At 46.8% G+C, this 17,385-nt stretch overlaps 1 protein-coding gene across 10 annotated transcripts in view; it reads right to left on the bottom strand.

The window, feature by feature from the left end:
- LAMA3 (laminin subunit alpha 3) overlaps window positions 1-17,385 on the bottom strand; it is a 241,787-nt gene that overhangs the window by 78,215 nt on the left and 146,187 nt on the right. For 9 of the 10 annotated variants that reach the window (XR_004521554.2, XR_004521553.2, XR_012325354.1 and 6 more), the window contains 5 exons: window positions 11,103-11,247; window positions 10,015-10,155; window positions 8,198-8,359; window positions 5,242-5,340; window positions 2,782-2,865 (listed from right to left, as the gene is read on the bottom strand). Coding sequence is in view for 7 of the 10 variants with exons in the window: in XM_033837630.2 (XP_033693521.1) it covers window positions 2,782-2,865; window positions 5,242-5,340; window positions 8,198-8,359; window positions 10,015-10,155; window positions 11,103-11,247 (631 nt within the window). In the remaining 3 variants the exon portion in view is untranslated. Of the gene's footprint in view, window positions 1-2,377; window positions 2,470-2,781; window positions 2,866-5,241; window positions 5,341-8,197; window positions 8,360-10,014; window positions 10,156-11,102; window positions 11,248-17,385 lie in introns of all 10 variants that reach the window. The other variant, XM_033837631.2, reaches the window with a different exon arrangement.

Raw genomic sequence — 17,385 nt, 5'->3', positions numbered from 1 at the left:
CCAGGGCCTTCAGAGCCAGCCAGCCAGAAGGAATCCAATAAAGCCATTTAAAATGCATCAGGGGAAAAAATAAATAAAATGCATCAGGAAAAATACTAAAATAAGATAGGTAAGTAGACACAGTGGATTTATATTCAGAAATCACATGTCCTGGGTTATTTCCAAGAAGGGAGAAGGCCACGAGGAAGGGGGAAAAAATGAAGGCAGGAAATAAGGAGCAATAAAGTGAGATCAGATTTCCCAGTGTTAGGCTTACTGTAAAAGGCACTTTTTTTTTTTTTTTTTTGCGGTACGCGGGCCTCTCACTGTTGTGGCCCCTCCCGCTGCGGAGCACAGGCCCCGGACGCGCAGGCTCAGCGGCCATGGCTCACGGGCCCAGCCGCTCCGCGGCATGTGGGATCTTCGCGGATCGGGGCATGAACCCATGTCCCCTGCATCGGCAGGCGGACTCTCAACCACTGCGCCACCAGGGAAGCCCTAAAATGCACTTTTATTTGTGCAAGCAGTGAAAGTGAGAAAGATACAGGAGAGAGACATGGAAACTGAATAAGTCACACAGCTCAGATCATTCATTAAATGTTCATAATTGTGACAGTACAATCTTTTCTTGCACACACACATTCACATTATTTTATTTTTATGATGGTAAATAACATGTAACATAAAATTTACCATCTTAACCAATTTTAACAGTAGGGTACAAGAGTGTTAATTATATTTACATCATTGTGCAACAGATCTTTAGAAGTTTATCATCTTGCAAAACTGAAACTCTGCACCTATTAAGCAATAACTCCTGTTTCCTCCTCCCGCAGCCCCTGGCAACCACCATTCTCTTTTCTGTTTCTATGAATCTGAGTACTTTTTTTTTTTTTTTTTGCGGTACGCGGGCCTCTCACTGTTGTGGCCTTTCCCATTGCGGGGCAACAGGCTCCGGATGCGCAGGCTCAGTGGCCATGGCTCACGGGCACAGCCGCTCCGCGGCATGTGGGATCTTCCCGAACCGGGGCACGAACCCGTGTTCCCTGCATTGGCAGGCGGACTCTCAACCACTGCGCCACGAGGGAAGCCCCTGAGTACTTTTTTTTAAAATATAAATTTATTTATTTTTATTTTTGGCTGTGTTGGGTCTTCGTTGCTGCGCGCGGGCTTTCTCTAGTTGCGGCGAGCGGGGGCTACTCTTCGTTCCGTTGCACAGGTCTCTCATTGGGTGGCTTCTCTTGTTGCAGAGCATGGGCTCTAGGCGCGCGGGCTTCAGTAGTTGTGGCTCACGGGCTCTAGAGCGCAGGCTCAGTATTTGTGGTGCACGGGCTTAGTTGCTCTGCGGCATGTGGGATCTTCCCAGACCAGGGCTTTAACCCGTGTCCCCTGCATTGGCAGGCAGATTCTTAACCACCGTGCCACAAGGGAAGCCCTGAATCTGAGTACTTTAAATACCTCATACAAGTGGAATCGCACAGTATTTGTCTTTTTGTGACTTGCTTATTTCAGTTAGTGTACTGTCCTCAAGTTTCATTCATGTTCTAGCATGTGACAAGGCTTTCTTCTTTTTGAAGGCTGGATCATATTCCAGTGTATGTACATGCCACATTTTCTTCATCCATTCACCTGTCAATAGACATTTCAGTTGCTTCTACCTTTTGGCTATCGCGAATAGTGCTGCAATGAACATGGGTGTGCAAATATCTTCAAACTCCTCTTTCCAGTTCTTTTGAACATAGAGTTGACCCTTGAATAATGTGGGCGCCAACCTTATGAGCAGTCAAAATTCTGCGTATAACTTCACAGTTGGTTCTCCACACCGGTGGTTACAAATTCGCAAATTCAACCAACTGCAGATCATGGAGTAGTGTGCATTTACTGGAAAAAGATTCAGCCATTTTTCTTGAATAAATGCTTTTCAGGTTCCACTAGCCTTTGGTTAACTGTCAGAGTTCTAAAATAGTTGATTTTGACCATTTCTGCCACATTGCTTTTCTGGAGGAAAAACAGGTTCTTCACCATTTTTGCTGGCATCACCTCTCTCATATAAACAGAATCACATAACAGGTGGGCTTTTGTGTCTTGTTTCTTTCCTTCAGTATAATGTTTTTGAGGTTCATCCACAGTGTGGAAAGTATGCATACTTTGTTCCATTTATTGCCAAATAGTACTCCATTGTATGCATGCGTGGACCAGTACAGAAATGTTACAATGTGTCTGGGAGTTCAAGGTACTTGAAAAAGTATCACCTTGAGGATATATTTACTAATCCTCACTGGACGTATTTAATAATATAATTGGAACACTCTAAAGGAATAATTGTAACCATGTAGGTTTAATACAAAGCTTTATAATTTGATGAGCTTTTTCCTTCATTTAGCTATATTATTCTTACTTCTTCTGGTGTTAGATGTTTTTGTGACTTTTCTTTTTATTCACCCCAAGCATTTGTTGGACAGTCACCAGGTCCCAGGCACTGAGGGAGGCCTGAGGATGACAGGGAGCTATATTGTAGCATTTACAGACTCACAGAGGTTACAAAACAAGGATACTTAGGTGTAAAACAGGAGAGACAGTGGTAAGTCCCATAAAGATGGTTCAACAAAGCCCTGTGAGGATGGAGCCCTGTAATATTTTATATAATTTATATTTTTAATTTAGATATCTAAATTACATTTATATAAATATAGTTAATATTTTAAATTCATAAAATAAGTCAGAAAAACAACTCTTTGAAAGAACTAAATCGTGGGACAAAAAGGCTCATCAAGAAGAATTTCATGTTTGCTTTTCCATTACCTCTACCACCTGCACTCGCCCATGATGCAGCCGGTCTGGCCGGGGGTCATTCGGCCCCTCATAGATGACGGACATGTGCTGACCCTGTTTAAAGAAACACATGAATGTGTTAGTGGCTTGGATGGGATACTTTGAGGTTTATGACTGATCTAGGAACAAACGTCTATGGATCTGCATTACGTGAGATGCCTGATTCTAAAAGAGTAGCTGCAAAATGAACTGACTGGCAAAAGGAGTAGTAACGTGGAAATGGAATAATAAGCCCTAACACGGTTCATTTTCACAAATAGGAAACGAGGAAAATTCTCTTGACTGAAAGTGGCTTAAAAAGATGGAAACAGTTTTTTTTAAAAAATGATGCTTTGTAGTCAATGCATGAGGTGCTGGTTTCCTTACTGCCTACAGGACCGCATGGGTAGCGAGAAAGTGCTTTGGGGGTGGGTTAGTGGGGAGGGCGGGGAGGGTAGAAGGTTGGCGAGGCTGCCTGTGCAGCCTGCATAGATAGGGAGCAGCAGAGCTGGCATATGGGGGAGGAATTAGCCCTGCAGCCCATACCCTGCAGGACCCAGCCCTGCTCACTTAGCCTCCGCACGCCCGTCCCCATTACGGTGGCTCTCGAGGGTCCAATGGGAGGGTCAGCACCCACAAGCAGCACTCTCACTCCACACCCACACACACAAGTACAGCTTTTCTGTCGTAGCACCAAACCCCAAAGGGTTTCATTCATTAGAGCCAGTTTTCAGGAAGAAAAGCATTATCTGCGATCACTAATTGAAAACCTTAATCTAAGAAACGTGCCCATAGGCTTTTAACTTCAGTGGTTTGGAGCAAAGCAGCGGAGTAAATGTTTCATGAGCCTAAATTACTTTCCATGTTTGAAGATAAATTAAGAAGAAATTTTGGTCATTACTTCTCCATGAATTCCAACAGTCTGCATTAAAATACAGGCATACTAATGGCCTGAGTTTGAGATGCTCTGCAAAAATAATGAAGCTGAAATACAACATGTCATAACAGTATTCTTACCATGGAACTATTTTTCCGTAGACTATAACTCTGAAATCTTGAGTGCTTCCTTTTCAAGCTGTTTTGCAAAGGTTCCTTTGAGAACCTTTTAAAACAACAGTTCAATACACTTGGGTGCCAGTAGAAACAAAACACAACACGGCCGCGCCTGAACACAAAAAGCTACCAGAATGCGAGGCCCTCATCTGGGATGAGGCACGTGGGATTTTCCAGTCCCCTCTTATACCGTGAATGACACAGGAAAACCCTTCAGGAAGCTGGAATTGCAGCGCATTAATTATAGCACAAGTTCAGGCTACGGCACCTCACCCCATGTGTGAGGTTCTGTACGTTGTAGGGGATTCAATGCAGGATGCGATATCACCCCTTACCTCAAGATTTTCCAGACTGCAGTTCTGGACTGTGTGCCCGGCACATAGCATGCGGGTGTCACTTCTCTTCTCAGAAAACCAAAGGGGCTCCCCACCGTCTACCTCAGGCCAACTTCCTCATCATGGCATTAAACACCCCCCTTCCTACACTTCCGGGCTTGTTTTCAATGGCCCAGCACGTGCTGATAACACAGCCAACTGCTCACCCCTGGGGCGCTGCTCCTCTGCCTAGGTTCAGCTTACTCTCTGCCAGGGAAGGGGAAGGGTGTTTCTCCTCTCACGCTCATTCTTAAAGGCGTGGCTCAAAACTAACCTTTTCCATGAAGTCTTCTGAGGGCACCGACTACATAAGCCCCCACTTGGACTCCAGCTCCCACAGAGTCTTGTCTGGACTCAAAGGCTTACTGTTCAGTGGACTGTAGGTCTTTGGTCATTTCTTTCATCTCCCCTCCTGGTTACACTTTATTTTTTTTTTGGTACGCGGGCCTCTCACTGCTGTGGCCTCTCCCGTTGCGGAGCACAGGCTCTGAACGCGCAGGCTCAGCGGCCATGGCTCACGGGCCCAGCCGCTCCACAGCACGTGGGATCTTCCCGGACCGGGGCACGAACCCGTGTCCCCTGCATCGGCAGGCGGACTCTCAACCACTGCACCACCAGGAAAGCCCCTGGTTACACTTTTTTTTGAGGACAGGGATTACCTGTCCTTTACGAGCCCAGCAATGTGACTTTGCAAACAGGGAGGTCTCAAAAATGTCAGACAAAATTGAAAGATAGAAACATAAAACAAGTTTATGATGAGGCAGTGATTGTGAGACGCCAAGTGAGAGATGGTTAAGTTCTTTGCAAGGGAAGAAAAGAGAAACCATTTGGGGCTGGGATGGTCAGGGACCAAGGACCCTGAGGAGGTGCTACATGCTCTAAACTTCCCTTTGAGTTTCTACAAAATATTGGAAATGACTTAATCCAAACTTTCTGTAGGCCACTTATCAAGATGTCCTAAAATTGGATTGGCACCAATTGCAACCGCCACTTTCTGCTACTTGGGTCGTGTTCTGACACCTACGGTGAGCTGCACATCTGGCTTCTTTTCCAGAAGAACCATGTCACCAGGCAGTCCGAAGGACTTCATTTGGTAGGTGAGGTAGCCACCATATGAGGAAACCTGAAATTGAAGTAGTAGGATTAATAGCACAAGCATTAAAAGAGAACATGGCAACATTAACTCATCTACGAAGTACACTGGCACATAGATCTGGAAAGATACACAATCAGCCTGTTAACAGTGGTCATTTCTACTGAGTGGAATTGAAGATGGCATTTTAACTTTCTACTTTCTGCCATTTTATATCAATTAAAATGTTCAACGTGAACATGATTGAGTTTTACAAGCAAGAAGATACTTCTGTTAAAAAGAAAAATAGTCACGCAGAAACAAATAAGATCCTTTTATTCTAGATGATGACTAAACCAAAATGTCTATTTAATCCACGGCTATTCTAAGAAATCTAGGCCGTTGCTTTCCTATTTAATGGAGAGACTTGGTTAACATCTATCAGTTACAAAATGAACCTCTAAAAATAAATTGTCAAAAAAAAAAAACTTCCCGGGCTTCCCTGGTGGCGCAGTGGTTGAGAGTACGCCTGCCGATGCAGGGGACACGGGTTCGTGCCCCGGTCCGGGAAGATCCCACATGCCGCTGAGCGGCTGGGCCCGGGAGCCATGGCCGCTGGGCCTGCGCGTCCGGAGCCTGTGCTCCGCAACGGGAGAGGCCAGAACAGTGAGAGGCCTGCGTACCATAAAACAAAACAAAACAAAAAAACAGCTTCCCCTGAGGGCACATGGTGCATATTTCCTAAGTGATTCTGCATTCTCCTAGATGCATAAGCCATGTCCGCCTGTACCACCAGGTATACGGGCCTCCTCTCAGTGCTGCCTCCGCAGCATGCCGGTGGTGGAAACATGGAGGTGAATGATCATGGGTTTTTTAGACAGCGACTTCACCTCTGGTCCTGATATCTCCCACCCTTAAAGTAAAAACTGATCAAGAAGGAAGGAGTGACCGAAGGATGGAAATCAGAGGCAACATCATCTCAGGGAAGGCAGACAAAATACCCTTATTGGAGATGCACATAATCTGGTGCAGGGAGGAGGGGCAGCCCTGTAGGGCCCCCAATCCACTGAAGTGCTTCCCTAGAAGCTACAGCCTACACAGCTTCAGAGTTATGACCTTAGAATCTGGAAGTATTCCGAGGTCACATCTTGAATCATCTTATTGAGATTAAGTTTTGCCTTTCTGATGGACTGAGGAGGTTAAAGATATGTCTACGTATCCTTTGATATTCTTGCTTTCAAGAGGTGGAGCTTAATTCTCCTCCCGGAGTGTGAGCTGGGCTTTGTGACTGGGTTCTAACGAACAAAATATGTTAGAAGTGACGGTGTGTCATTTCTGAAATTAGGTTACAAAAACGTTGCTCTCCCTCCCTGTCTCTTTCTCTCTCCTCTCCCCTCCCACCCACCTCTTTCTCTCTCCCTCATTTGCTTTGGAGGAAGCCAGCTGCCATGTCATGAGGACCCTCAGGCAGCCTGCGGTGGGCCTCATGTGAATAGGAACTGAAGCCTCTGACCACCAGCCAGCAAGGAACACTGGCCTGCTGACAACCACGCCGGTGAGCTTGGAAGTGGATCCTCCAGTCCCAGATGCCTGCAGCCCTGGCTGACATCTTGACCACAACCGCATGAACGACCCTGGGCCATCCACTCCTGGATTCCTGATCCATGGAAACTGGGCAAGAAAATGACGGTCTGTTGCTTTAAGCTTCCAAGTTTGTGGGTCATTTGTTAGCCAGGACTAGATGACCAGTAAGTACAGGGCTCGCCATGTGGACGTGAAGAGGCATATCACATGAGGGAGAAGTGGGGTTATATGAGAGGAGCAACATTCCCCATACTCAGAGGTCAAAATCCATAGTCCTTCAACCTGAAGACAGAATCAGAGAGCTCAGGCTGACAAGGGACGAGTATTTAGTCATTGTAGATGTGAGACTACGGCATGGCCTGGGCTGGGCTCTGTGAAATCCACCCTTTCTTCAAAGCTCTATCCTGGGCCACCAGGCGCATATATCACCTGAGGATGTTTCTACTTCTGTCCATATAAATGAGTGTAGGTGGTCAGGTCCTGGAATAATAACTTACGCAGCAAAGGAAAAGCAACTCCTTTATAAGCTCCTCAAGGAGCGTCTAACCACACGTGACTCCCAGTCTCCCAGTTTATCCCTCTTCTCCCCCTTCCCCCCTTGGTAACCATAAGTTTGTTTTTTACATCTGTGACATATACACACTACTACGTATAAAATAGATAACGAATAAGGACTTACTGTACAGCACAGGGAACTCTACTCAATACTCTGTAATGACCTTTATGGGAAAAGGATCTAAAGAAAGAGTGGTATATGTAAATGTATGACTGATCCACTCTGCTGTACACCTGAAACTAACACAACATTGTCAATCAACTATACTCCAATAAAAACTTTAAAAAAAGAAATAAAATGTATTCATGACCACACGTGACTCTACTAATGAAAGCCGTGCTGTCACTGGATCCTGTGCCTCTTTTAATAAACTCATGAGTCACTTCTCAGCTTTTGTTTTCCTGACAAGGGGCCCTTCTTCTGCTTTAAAACAAAGCATTCTCAGCATTGGCATTTAAAAGCATACGTGTGCCATTCGCAGCAGATATTATTTAAATGGTTACTTCCCCAGAGGAAATTTCTTTGGCATTAAGTGAAAATCAGGAAGAACCTGGTGCAGGATTTCCTTTGTTGGTCAGCAACTATGTGGGCCCCTGAGGCCCATACACCCTCAGCCTCTCCATCTTCTGCATTTGTGATTAACCGAAGTTCTTCAGTTTTAGTAACCTGAACTTCCAGAACCTTCCTTCCAGACATCCAGTAGATGGTGCCCGTGCAGTGATGGAGGAGGTCCAGCAAGAGCGTGGGAGAACAGCAGGACTTGGTTACCTTGTCCCCCAAGTAGGAAGCAGGGGCGACCCACGACGCACTGTGAACAGTTGAGGGCAGCTCCTGGAGGTCAGCCACCACGCTGCTGCTGCCCGGGTTGAAGGAGATGGGGATGTCCACTCCGTCCGCCGTCTCCAGGCGCCAGCCCATCATATCCACAAACTGAAACACAGAGGCAATGGATGGAAACGTGTACCCATGGCATCTTTGACGATGGCTGAATTATGCAGAGTAAAAAGAGCTGTGGGGCAGCCACCTTACTTCAAAGGCTTCCCTCCGGTATCTCCTCTCGTGTCTGACTCCAGTGAGGGAGCCCACTCCCACTCAGCCCCCACCTGACCTATCACAACTAGGAATTCTCAAAGGGTAGCGACCAGACGCACGTGGGACTTATCCTTGTAGCCCAGCACGCATCCTGGTTCCTGACATTTAGTAGGTGTTCAAAAAATATTCAAATAATACACAAATAAGGGTGTGAATAATAACTAGGACTGTGGGCACATTTTAATGGTGAGCTCCTTAGAAAATGTGATGTGGAATACAGTGGACTGCTGTCATTATTTTTCTCTAAATGGAGCGTCAAAATTATTATTATTTTAAAATATTTATTTACTTATTGGGCTGTGTTGGGTCTTAAGTTGCGGCAGGCAGGATCTTTAGTTGCAGCATGAGAACTCTTAGTTGTGGCATGTGGGATCTAGTGCCCTGACCAGGGATTGAACCCAGGCCCCCTGCATTGGGAGCACGGAGTCTTAGCCACTGGACCGCCAGGGAAGTCCCAAGGAGCATCAAAATTAAATATTCCCCAGATCACAAAGGAAGCCAGGAGTTAAACTATGAGGGGAAGAAAAAGAAGGAACTGACAAGACATAGAGTCAGAATAATGCTTCTGGGTTCCCCTGAGGGTAAGAAGAGGAGACTTCAGGGTGGATTTACAAACTAATTTTTTTTTTTCCCCATTACAAGCCTGCATTCCTTTCAGGAGACAGGCAGTAAAATAGAGAAAATAATCTTTCTTTGAATACTTGCTGGACGTTAAGACATGTCACACAAGAAAGCAATCATGAGACTAATGTTTCATGGAATCATGAAGGCAACAAAAGTTTTAGTTTCCTGGAGTTAATTTTTTTTAATTAATTTATTTATTCATTTATTTTTGGCTGCTTTGGGTCTTCATTGCTGCGCGCTGGCTTTCTATAGTTGCAGCGAGCCGGGGGCTACTCATTGCTCTGCAGCATGTGGGATCTTCCCGGACCAGGGCTCGAACCCGTGTCCGCTGCATTGGCAGGCAGATTCCCAACCACCGCGCCACCAGGGAAGCCCCTCCTGGAGTTAATTTTAAAACAGGTGAGAAGGAAAGTAAAACAGGAAGATAAGCAGATAAGAAGAAATGAGGGGCAAGAACAACTAACTCCATTTATTTAATGAGTTTTTATTGAGCATCTACTACGTTCCAGATCCTGCTCAAGGCACTGGGATTGTATCAAGGAGCTTACATGTGAGTGGTGGAGAAAATAGATACATAATAGACAACCTTTAGAACTGTGATACACGCTATGAAGTACACAGAGAAGGGTGAAACCACAGAGTGAGGGATGGCGTCTCTAAGCACTTGAGCAGAGAGCTGATGAACTGAGGGACATGAGGACATCTGGGGACAGAATACTGCAGGCTGAGGACCAGCGAGCACAACGCTTAACATTCTAACCAAGCAAGATGCTAAAAAACTCCACAACCCTTCACGTTTCATGCCAGTGCATTACTTCCTCATTTGGAAGTACTAAATAAAAACAAAAGGAGTCTAATGCCCTGCCCACCTTAGCTCTCCTCTTATGTGAGCTGTGACAACGATGACTGACTCCGAAACAAAAGCAGCTGGTACAACCTTTGGGGTTCGCTGGGTCCAGGTAGAATGACCCTTCCTGACACACGTTACATTCTGTACCTTCCACATTTTCCTATTGAAGAAAAACATGAGACAAGAGGTCATTCCTTCTAAAGGTTCTCTGATTGAAGAGATCTAAGTGCACAAATTAAGTATCAACCTAAGATGACAGAACATGGATGCTAACAAAGCATCCAAAGTTACATGGCTGTTCAGCTTTTTACCACATTAATTATTTACACTTTTTTTTTTTTTTTTGCGGTACGCGGGCCTCTCACTGCTGTGGCCTCTCCCATTGCGGAGCACAGGCTCCGGACGCGCAGGCTCAGCGGCCACGGCTCACGGGCCCAGCCGCTCTGTGGCACGTGGGATCTTCCCGGACCGGGGCACGAACCCGTGTCCCCTGCATCGGCAGGCGGACTCTCAACCACTGCGCCAGCAGGGAAGCCCCTCACATTAATTATTTAAACTTTTATACCATGTACAAATGGAAGAGAGGATTTCCTAAATTTCATAAGATGCCCTTTGGCAACCTGGAGGTAGAGAAAGAGCACCAGAAGGATTCACGATATGGGGGAAGGGGTTCATCCCACTTACTACCGCTTTAGAACATCCACTGGGACTCGGGGGCTCTCCTACACCCTGCAGAATGCCTTGGAGCAGAGATGATTAACCTGGGGTGCATGGGGCAGGAATAGGCTTCAGGGGAACCCATATACCTCTTGAAACTATAGACAAACGTGTGTGTCGATTTTTCTGAAGACAGTATATATCTGTCATCAGATTCTTAAGGAGGTCTGTGGCCTCTTCAAAGGACAAGAGCAGTGACGGGGTGTGGGGGGAGGTCTTCGTTTCTAACTATTTCTATCCAATGAGAATGACTAGAAAGTGCTATAGTCATTATGGAAATCTATCTTGGGTCAATCCCATTTCCCACCTATTTTTATACAATGACTCAGCATGAAGACCCTCCACAATGGTCAGTGGCCAACGTCCCCAGCGTTGCACATTCCGTCTTACCTTGCAGAGGCAAGACCCTGTCCCCAGGTCACAGCCTGCTGGCTCAGTTCCATCTCTGTTGCATTGGCAGGGGAGGCACTCAGGGAAGCGGTAGAAGCCGGAAGCACACCGGTCACACTGCCGCCCTGTGATTCTGGGCTTGCATCTGTACTTAAGCAAAGGAAGCAAACGTCCTCGTCATCTTTCTACACACGCTTCTAAAGCCGACCTGCACTGCCACAAGGCAGCTGCTGTATGAAGCCAGTTAAATAGACACAGGGCCTGTCCACGGGGTGCTAGCGTCCAAGGCAGAATGGAGAGAAGCGGATACAAGGCACCCACACAAAATAGCTCAAGGTGACCGTCATCCTGATGCTGAAAGGGGTCAAAAGATACACACTTCCAGTTATAAAATGAACAGGTCCTGGGATGTCATGTACAGCATGGTGACTATAGCTAATAACACTGCATTGCATATCTGAAAGTTGGTAAGAGAGTAAATCTTAAAAATACTTCTCATGAGAAAAAAAAATTTGTAACTATGTACGGTGACGGGTGCTAACTAGACTTACCGTGGTGATCATTTCAAAATGTACGCAAATAGCGAATTATTATGTATACACCTGAAACTAATATAATGTTACATGTCAGTTATACCTTAATTAAAAAAAGAACAATGACCATCATTGATGTGATTCCAAGGGCCAGGCTTGGTACTAGGCTCTGGGGTGCACAGAAGGACATAGTCCCTGGGCCTGAGAGCTCTTAAGTGTTGAGATGGAAATGTGAACGATATACACACAGGATCTAAACAGGGGTTAGAGGGCCAGCTCGGACCCAGCATCCCTGGGGGAGGTGATGCCTGAGCTGAGTGTAAAAGTCCAAGTGTCCCGGGTTAGGGGGTGGGGCAGGCATTCCAGACAGCAGGAACAGGAGGACACCGCTTGGCATGTGCAGAGAACACAGCAGGTGCTCCTGGAGCAGGGGTATGAGCAGGGATGCTGAACCACGAGCCTGGAGAGGCGGGAGGGGGCCGGCTCATGTGGACGGAGGTGCTGGCCATTGTGACACTGTCCGGGGCCCTGGAGCGTGGGGCTGAGCTCTGCACACTGAAGGCGGACTGGCTGGAGTTTCACCCCAGCTCTCACGTGTATTAGAGACAGCGTCTCAGCAAGTTATCCAACTTCTCAAGGCCTTGCTTTCTCGTCTGAGGGAGACGGGAAGCAGTAGCCGCTGCCTCCCAGGACCACCGTCATCTTGGAAAGCTTTCAGAGAGGAAGGAGGGCAGCTGGCTGTGTGTGAAGGACTGAGCTGAGATAGGTTCCACAGCAGGTAGATGAGGGGGCCGAACGAGGGCAGAGGTTCTCAGTATGGATGGGGGGATGGGTTCCAAACTATCTTAGGGGGAGGATGCTGGGGCTCATCGTGCTCTGGGCGAGGCGACAGAAGGCAAGGAGGACCCTCAGTGGTCTGGCTGGACAGTGGAGCAGGGAGGGAGGCGGGCAACGGCCTGTGTGGGGCTGGGCTCCTAGGAGGCTCCAGGGAGCTCTGAGCACAAGCGTGGCTGAGAAAACACTAGCGGCTTCTCAGGGCTGAGAAGCCCAACACCCGAGATGTGAGGAGAGGAAGAGGCAGCTTGGTCACTGAGCTCCACAGCTGAAGCCTGATGGATCTGCATACTGATTTTTTCTTGTGGGTCCAAAGAAAGTATTTGGAAATCTGGTTTCTATTAGACTGTTAGGAGCACAATCTGATTTGAAATATTTTATCGTTAACTTGCTACCAAATGTAAGCTATCACCTATCTCACTTGAGGATAATGAAGATATGGTATCTATATACAATGGAATACTACTCAGCCATAAAAAGGAATGAAATCTTGTCATCTGCAGCAACACGGATGGACTTGGAGAGCGTTCTGCTAAGTGAAATAAGTCAGACAGAGAAATGCAAATACTGTATCATCTCACTTATATATGGAATCTAAAAAATACAACAAACTAGTGAATATAACAAAAAAGCAGCAGACTCCCAGAGATAGAGAACAAACTGGTGGCTATCAGTGGGGAGAGGGAAGTGGGGGAGGAAGTGGTACAAACTATTATGTATAAAATAAGCTGTAAGGATATATCGTACAACACCAATATTTTATAGTAACTGTAAGTGGAGTATAACCTTTAAAAATTGGGAATCACTATATTGTACACCTGTAGTTTATATAATATCGTGCATCAACTATACTTCAATTAAAAAAATAATCTCACCCCAGGGACCATCCCCAAAAAAGACAAATATAACTTTATATCCCAGTAAGTTTGCCTTTGGCAAATATCTGCTTATAATTATAAGCATTCTGTACGTGTTTAAGTACACAAACTTGGGACCAGGTGGCCTAGGTTCGAATCCCAACTCTGCTACTTACAGGAAGCTCGAGCAATTAATCTCTTTACAACTGACGTTCCTCATCTGTAAGAGTAGCTCATAATACCCACTTCATAGGATTACCGTGAGAATTTAATAAACATCTAAAAACCTTAGAAGAGTGCCGTGCACATGTAAGTATTTGCTATCATTACTCCTGTTACGGTATCAGCTAAGGGGAGCAGATGTGTTTCCCTTTATCCCACTCACCACAGATAAAAAGACAAAATCACTTTTACCTGCAAGGCCTGCTGACAGGTCAAATGTCATTCAGCACAGCCCCACCCCCTCGTCTCCCTCCCTACCTGATACCTGCAGGGACTGTTTCCGTGAGGAAGGAAAGTATTCTCCAAATCACACCTCTAGTGCTTTAGGTGGTAGGTGGAAGGTGGAAGCAGTCTGCTTGGAGCGATTGCTGCAGACTCGGGACTGCAAACTCTGGAAGAGGTCAGGGACCCTCTGGGAAGCTGGAGGACCTATGGGCCATCTCAGAAAAGTACTTCCACCCACTCACAGGTTACATCACCTCTCTCTCTCTCTCTTTCTCCCTCTCTCTCTCTAGCACACACAATTTTGTTCCTAGGCCCAGGTTAATAACAACCTACTCTCTTCTTGTGAATCCCAAACTAAATGCAATCACGGGCCAGCAGAAAGTTGACTGTTCCCAGATGACTCCCTATTTCTGGAGCACAAGAACTCTGGTGGGTGAGAGATGGGAAGGGAGAGTACATAGAACCCCTCCAAATAAAATTGTCTGGAAGAAGAAACCTAGACCAGAGGAGGAACTTTGGCAATGACCCGACTCAGCCTGGGCGTTCCCTGCTCTTCCCACCGGCAGTGAGGAAAAGGATGCTGTGCTCAGGGCTCTTGTCACAAAGTCCCATCCAGGCAGCTTGTCGTCCTGAAGTCCAGGACGCTTCTTTTAGCAAACACTCAGGGCTGCTGGCCAACAGGTGCATTCACGGAAGGCTGGTGCCCACGAGCCTCTCACACCCTGAGTGCCTCTGGGGGACAAGTGACCCTGAGCGTTGACCTGGACCCGGGCCTTGAAGGTGAGGACAGGCAGACGGGAGCCTCTTTCTTATATTTTTACTTCACTGGAAAAGAAAGGAAGGGGAGTATTCTGCAGGGTGGACAGCTGCGCAAGCCGCTTGTCGAGACCAGGAGAAACGTCTGCCTGTTTACTTCAGGGCGTCCGTGGGATGACGTGGTGGGAGGGACAGCTGGGCAGAGAGGGTGTAACCGCGTCGGTAACATGGGATGAAGCGCTGAGCCTCACTCAGAGCGTAGGTAGCAGCCGAGCACAGGAGAGTGGATAGAAAAAAGCAAAAAGCTGAACAGAGTGATAGCAGCAGTGGCCTGGGAGCTGAACCCCAGGACCCCGGGTGGGACTGATGGGCAAGGGCTCACCACAACATGGAAAATACGATGTCTGGATTCTGTGTAATGCCACGCCGAGAGCAATGAACACGTGAATCCCGCGCAAAAGCAGGCAACCGAAGGAGCTCTGTGTGGTGCCAAGACAACAGGGAATAAAAAGGAAACTTCCTCCTCGAAGTCTGGCTGAATGTCTTTTAAAAACGACCTAAAGTCAGCCTGACCTTGCACACTCCTCCAGGGAGACGCTGTGCTACCGGAGGAGCTGTCCTTCCTGCAATGGCAGGAAGGTTCCAGTTGCTGCTGCCAGGAGGTGCAGAGTGGCATCACTGAGGATGCGGGTCAAGTGAAGTCATCTCCACGGCAACGAGCTCAGGGCCAAACATTATGAAATGACACCTGCAAGTGTGTGGGTGCTCGTGTGTCTCACAGGTCACCGGAAAGTCGGGCATTAGGGTGAACTCTACCCTTTGCTCATTAAATACCACGGATCCCTTAATATTGCATTCCATTCAAGTCCAGTTTTAAACTAGAATCCAAAGTCTACCTTACATTCATTCATTTATTCATCCTATAATTACTGAGTGCCTTCTATTGATATATACACATCCTCGGTTTAGGGGACATGGGAGGGAGGGGAAGAAGTAGAATAAGCCTGTCTTGACCTTCGCGCATTTTCACTGAGGACATGGGACATAGAGATGCAGAAAGTAAGGTAATCACGTGAGAGATGGGATGGCTAAGCTTAGAACTAGCTTTTGGCAATGAGATGACAAGGGTAGCTCTGTGGGCTTGCAGTGGCTTCATGCCTTCTTTGCATTTGTACCTTTCATACAGAATCCTTGAAGGATGTGGATAATTTGGGGGTAACAGAAGAGGGGAAAGGAGAGCTGATAACTGAACTGAGGCAAATAGTGTTTAGAGAAAGCGAGAAAAACCAGAGAAGCTGAAAAAAGGCTTAAGTTAGGTGAGTGGGGGCCAGATCACCACGGAAAGCTGGTCTTTATTTTCTCAGACGATGGAGACTTGAGCAAGGTTCTTACGCAAAGAGTCATGTGATGGACGTGGTACCGGTCAGAGCCACTTCCGCCCCCCAGCGGCCTGCACACAATATGGCGCTCATTATGCTGCACTGTCATTATTGATGAGTAGAGGGTCCCCTACCAGACCATGACCTCTCGTTAGCAGGTATGTGTGCCTTTGGCACGAAGCACAGCACCCAGACTGGAGTAGGCGCTGGATATGGTTTGAGTCATAAAACCTACTAACTGACGAAACAGAATTTAAAGCCCGAAACAAAAACAAAACATCACAGGGACTGAAGAAAATGTTTCATCCTAGTTTTTAAAAAACCCCACACACCAAGAAGATGAAATCATAGACACGTGCATGTATCAACATTCTCTATATGCACTAATAAAAAAATGACGGAGAAAATCGATTTTTAAATCCCAGTATAATTGTGTACTAGCATATTCCCCTTCAATTAGGGAGAAAAGAAGGAAGGAAGGAAGGAAGGAAGGAAAGGTGAAGGGAGGAAGGAAGGAAGAGAGGAAGCCAGGAAAAGGAAGGTCAATCCGGAGACTGTCAGGATCACTCACACAGGAAGTGGTCATAAAGGACCTCACCAGGCGGAAGTACCTGCAGGGGGCCATCGAAGGAAGGGGGATAATACACACTTTGTCAGAAGTTGACACCTGATTGACTGTAGGAAAAAGGAACTGACTCTAAGGTGATGCTGAGATTTCAGGCTTTGGGGACCGGAAGGAGGCTGTCACCAATATGTAGAATTTTTTAAAAAACATTCAAAGAGAGGAATGGCCTGAAAGGCAAGACAATGGCAAGGGTTTCAGATATGGAATCAGTGTAGAGTTTAGGAGCTGAGACGGCCCTTAAAGATCAGCTAATCTAACACTTCATTATACATGTGAGGGGACAGGAGCTCAGAGGTCAGGGGACTTGTCCGCCAAGGCCCCCCCTAAGGAAAACCAATAGGGGAACCCAGGTAGAACGGATTTTCAATGAATGTGGGATAAGACAGCCATCAGGGATCAGAACTGGAGCTCTGGATCCGGGAATCATCAAGGGTCGGGTGGTTGAAGCCAGGAGAATGGGTGGGGCTTCAGGAGGACAAAGTATAAAGGGCAGAAGGCAGACAGCCAAGTGCCTCGCAAATAATAACAACAGCTAATACTGGGTGCAAGTGTGTGTCAGGTACTATTCTAAGGGTTTTCACACAGGATATTTAACCCTCTAGAGAACTTTAAAAGGTAGGTGCCTCTGGGACAGAGGAAACGTAAGTGAGAACTCTGAGCTCTGTCCGTCCCCATCCGCCCTGCTCACCGCTGTGTCCCAGCACCTGCCTGCACGCCGTCTGGAATTTACCATTCCTATTATTTGATGAGCTGCCTCAAAGGGATTGCTTCTCCAGGTTGTTAGGGCTTGTGGATTTCTGCCGACCTGGAAGTACTCCTGTTCCCAGAATGCCAAGTCTACGACCTTTTCTG

The sequence above is a fragment of the Tursiops truncatus genome, chromosome 13 (genome assembly GCF_011762595.2).
Source record: "Tursiops truncatus isolate mTurTru1 chromosome 13, mTurTru1.mat.Y, whole genome shotgun sequence".
Lineage (NCBI taxonomy): Eukaryota > Metazoa > Chordata > Mammalia > Artiodactyla > Delphinidae > Tursiops > Tursiops truncatus.
The sequence above is the reverse complement of the archived record's forward strand: the minus strand, read 5'-3'. Positions and strand labels throughout refer to the sequence as shown.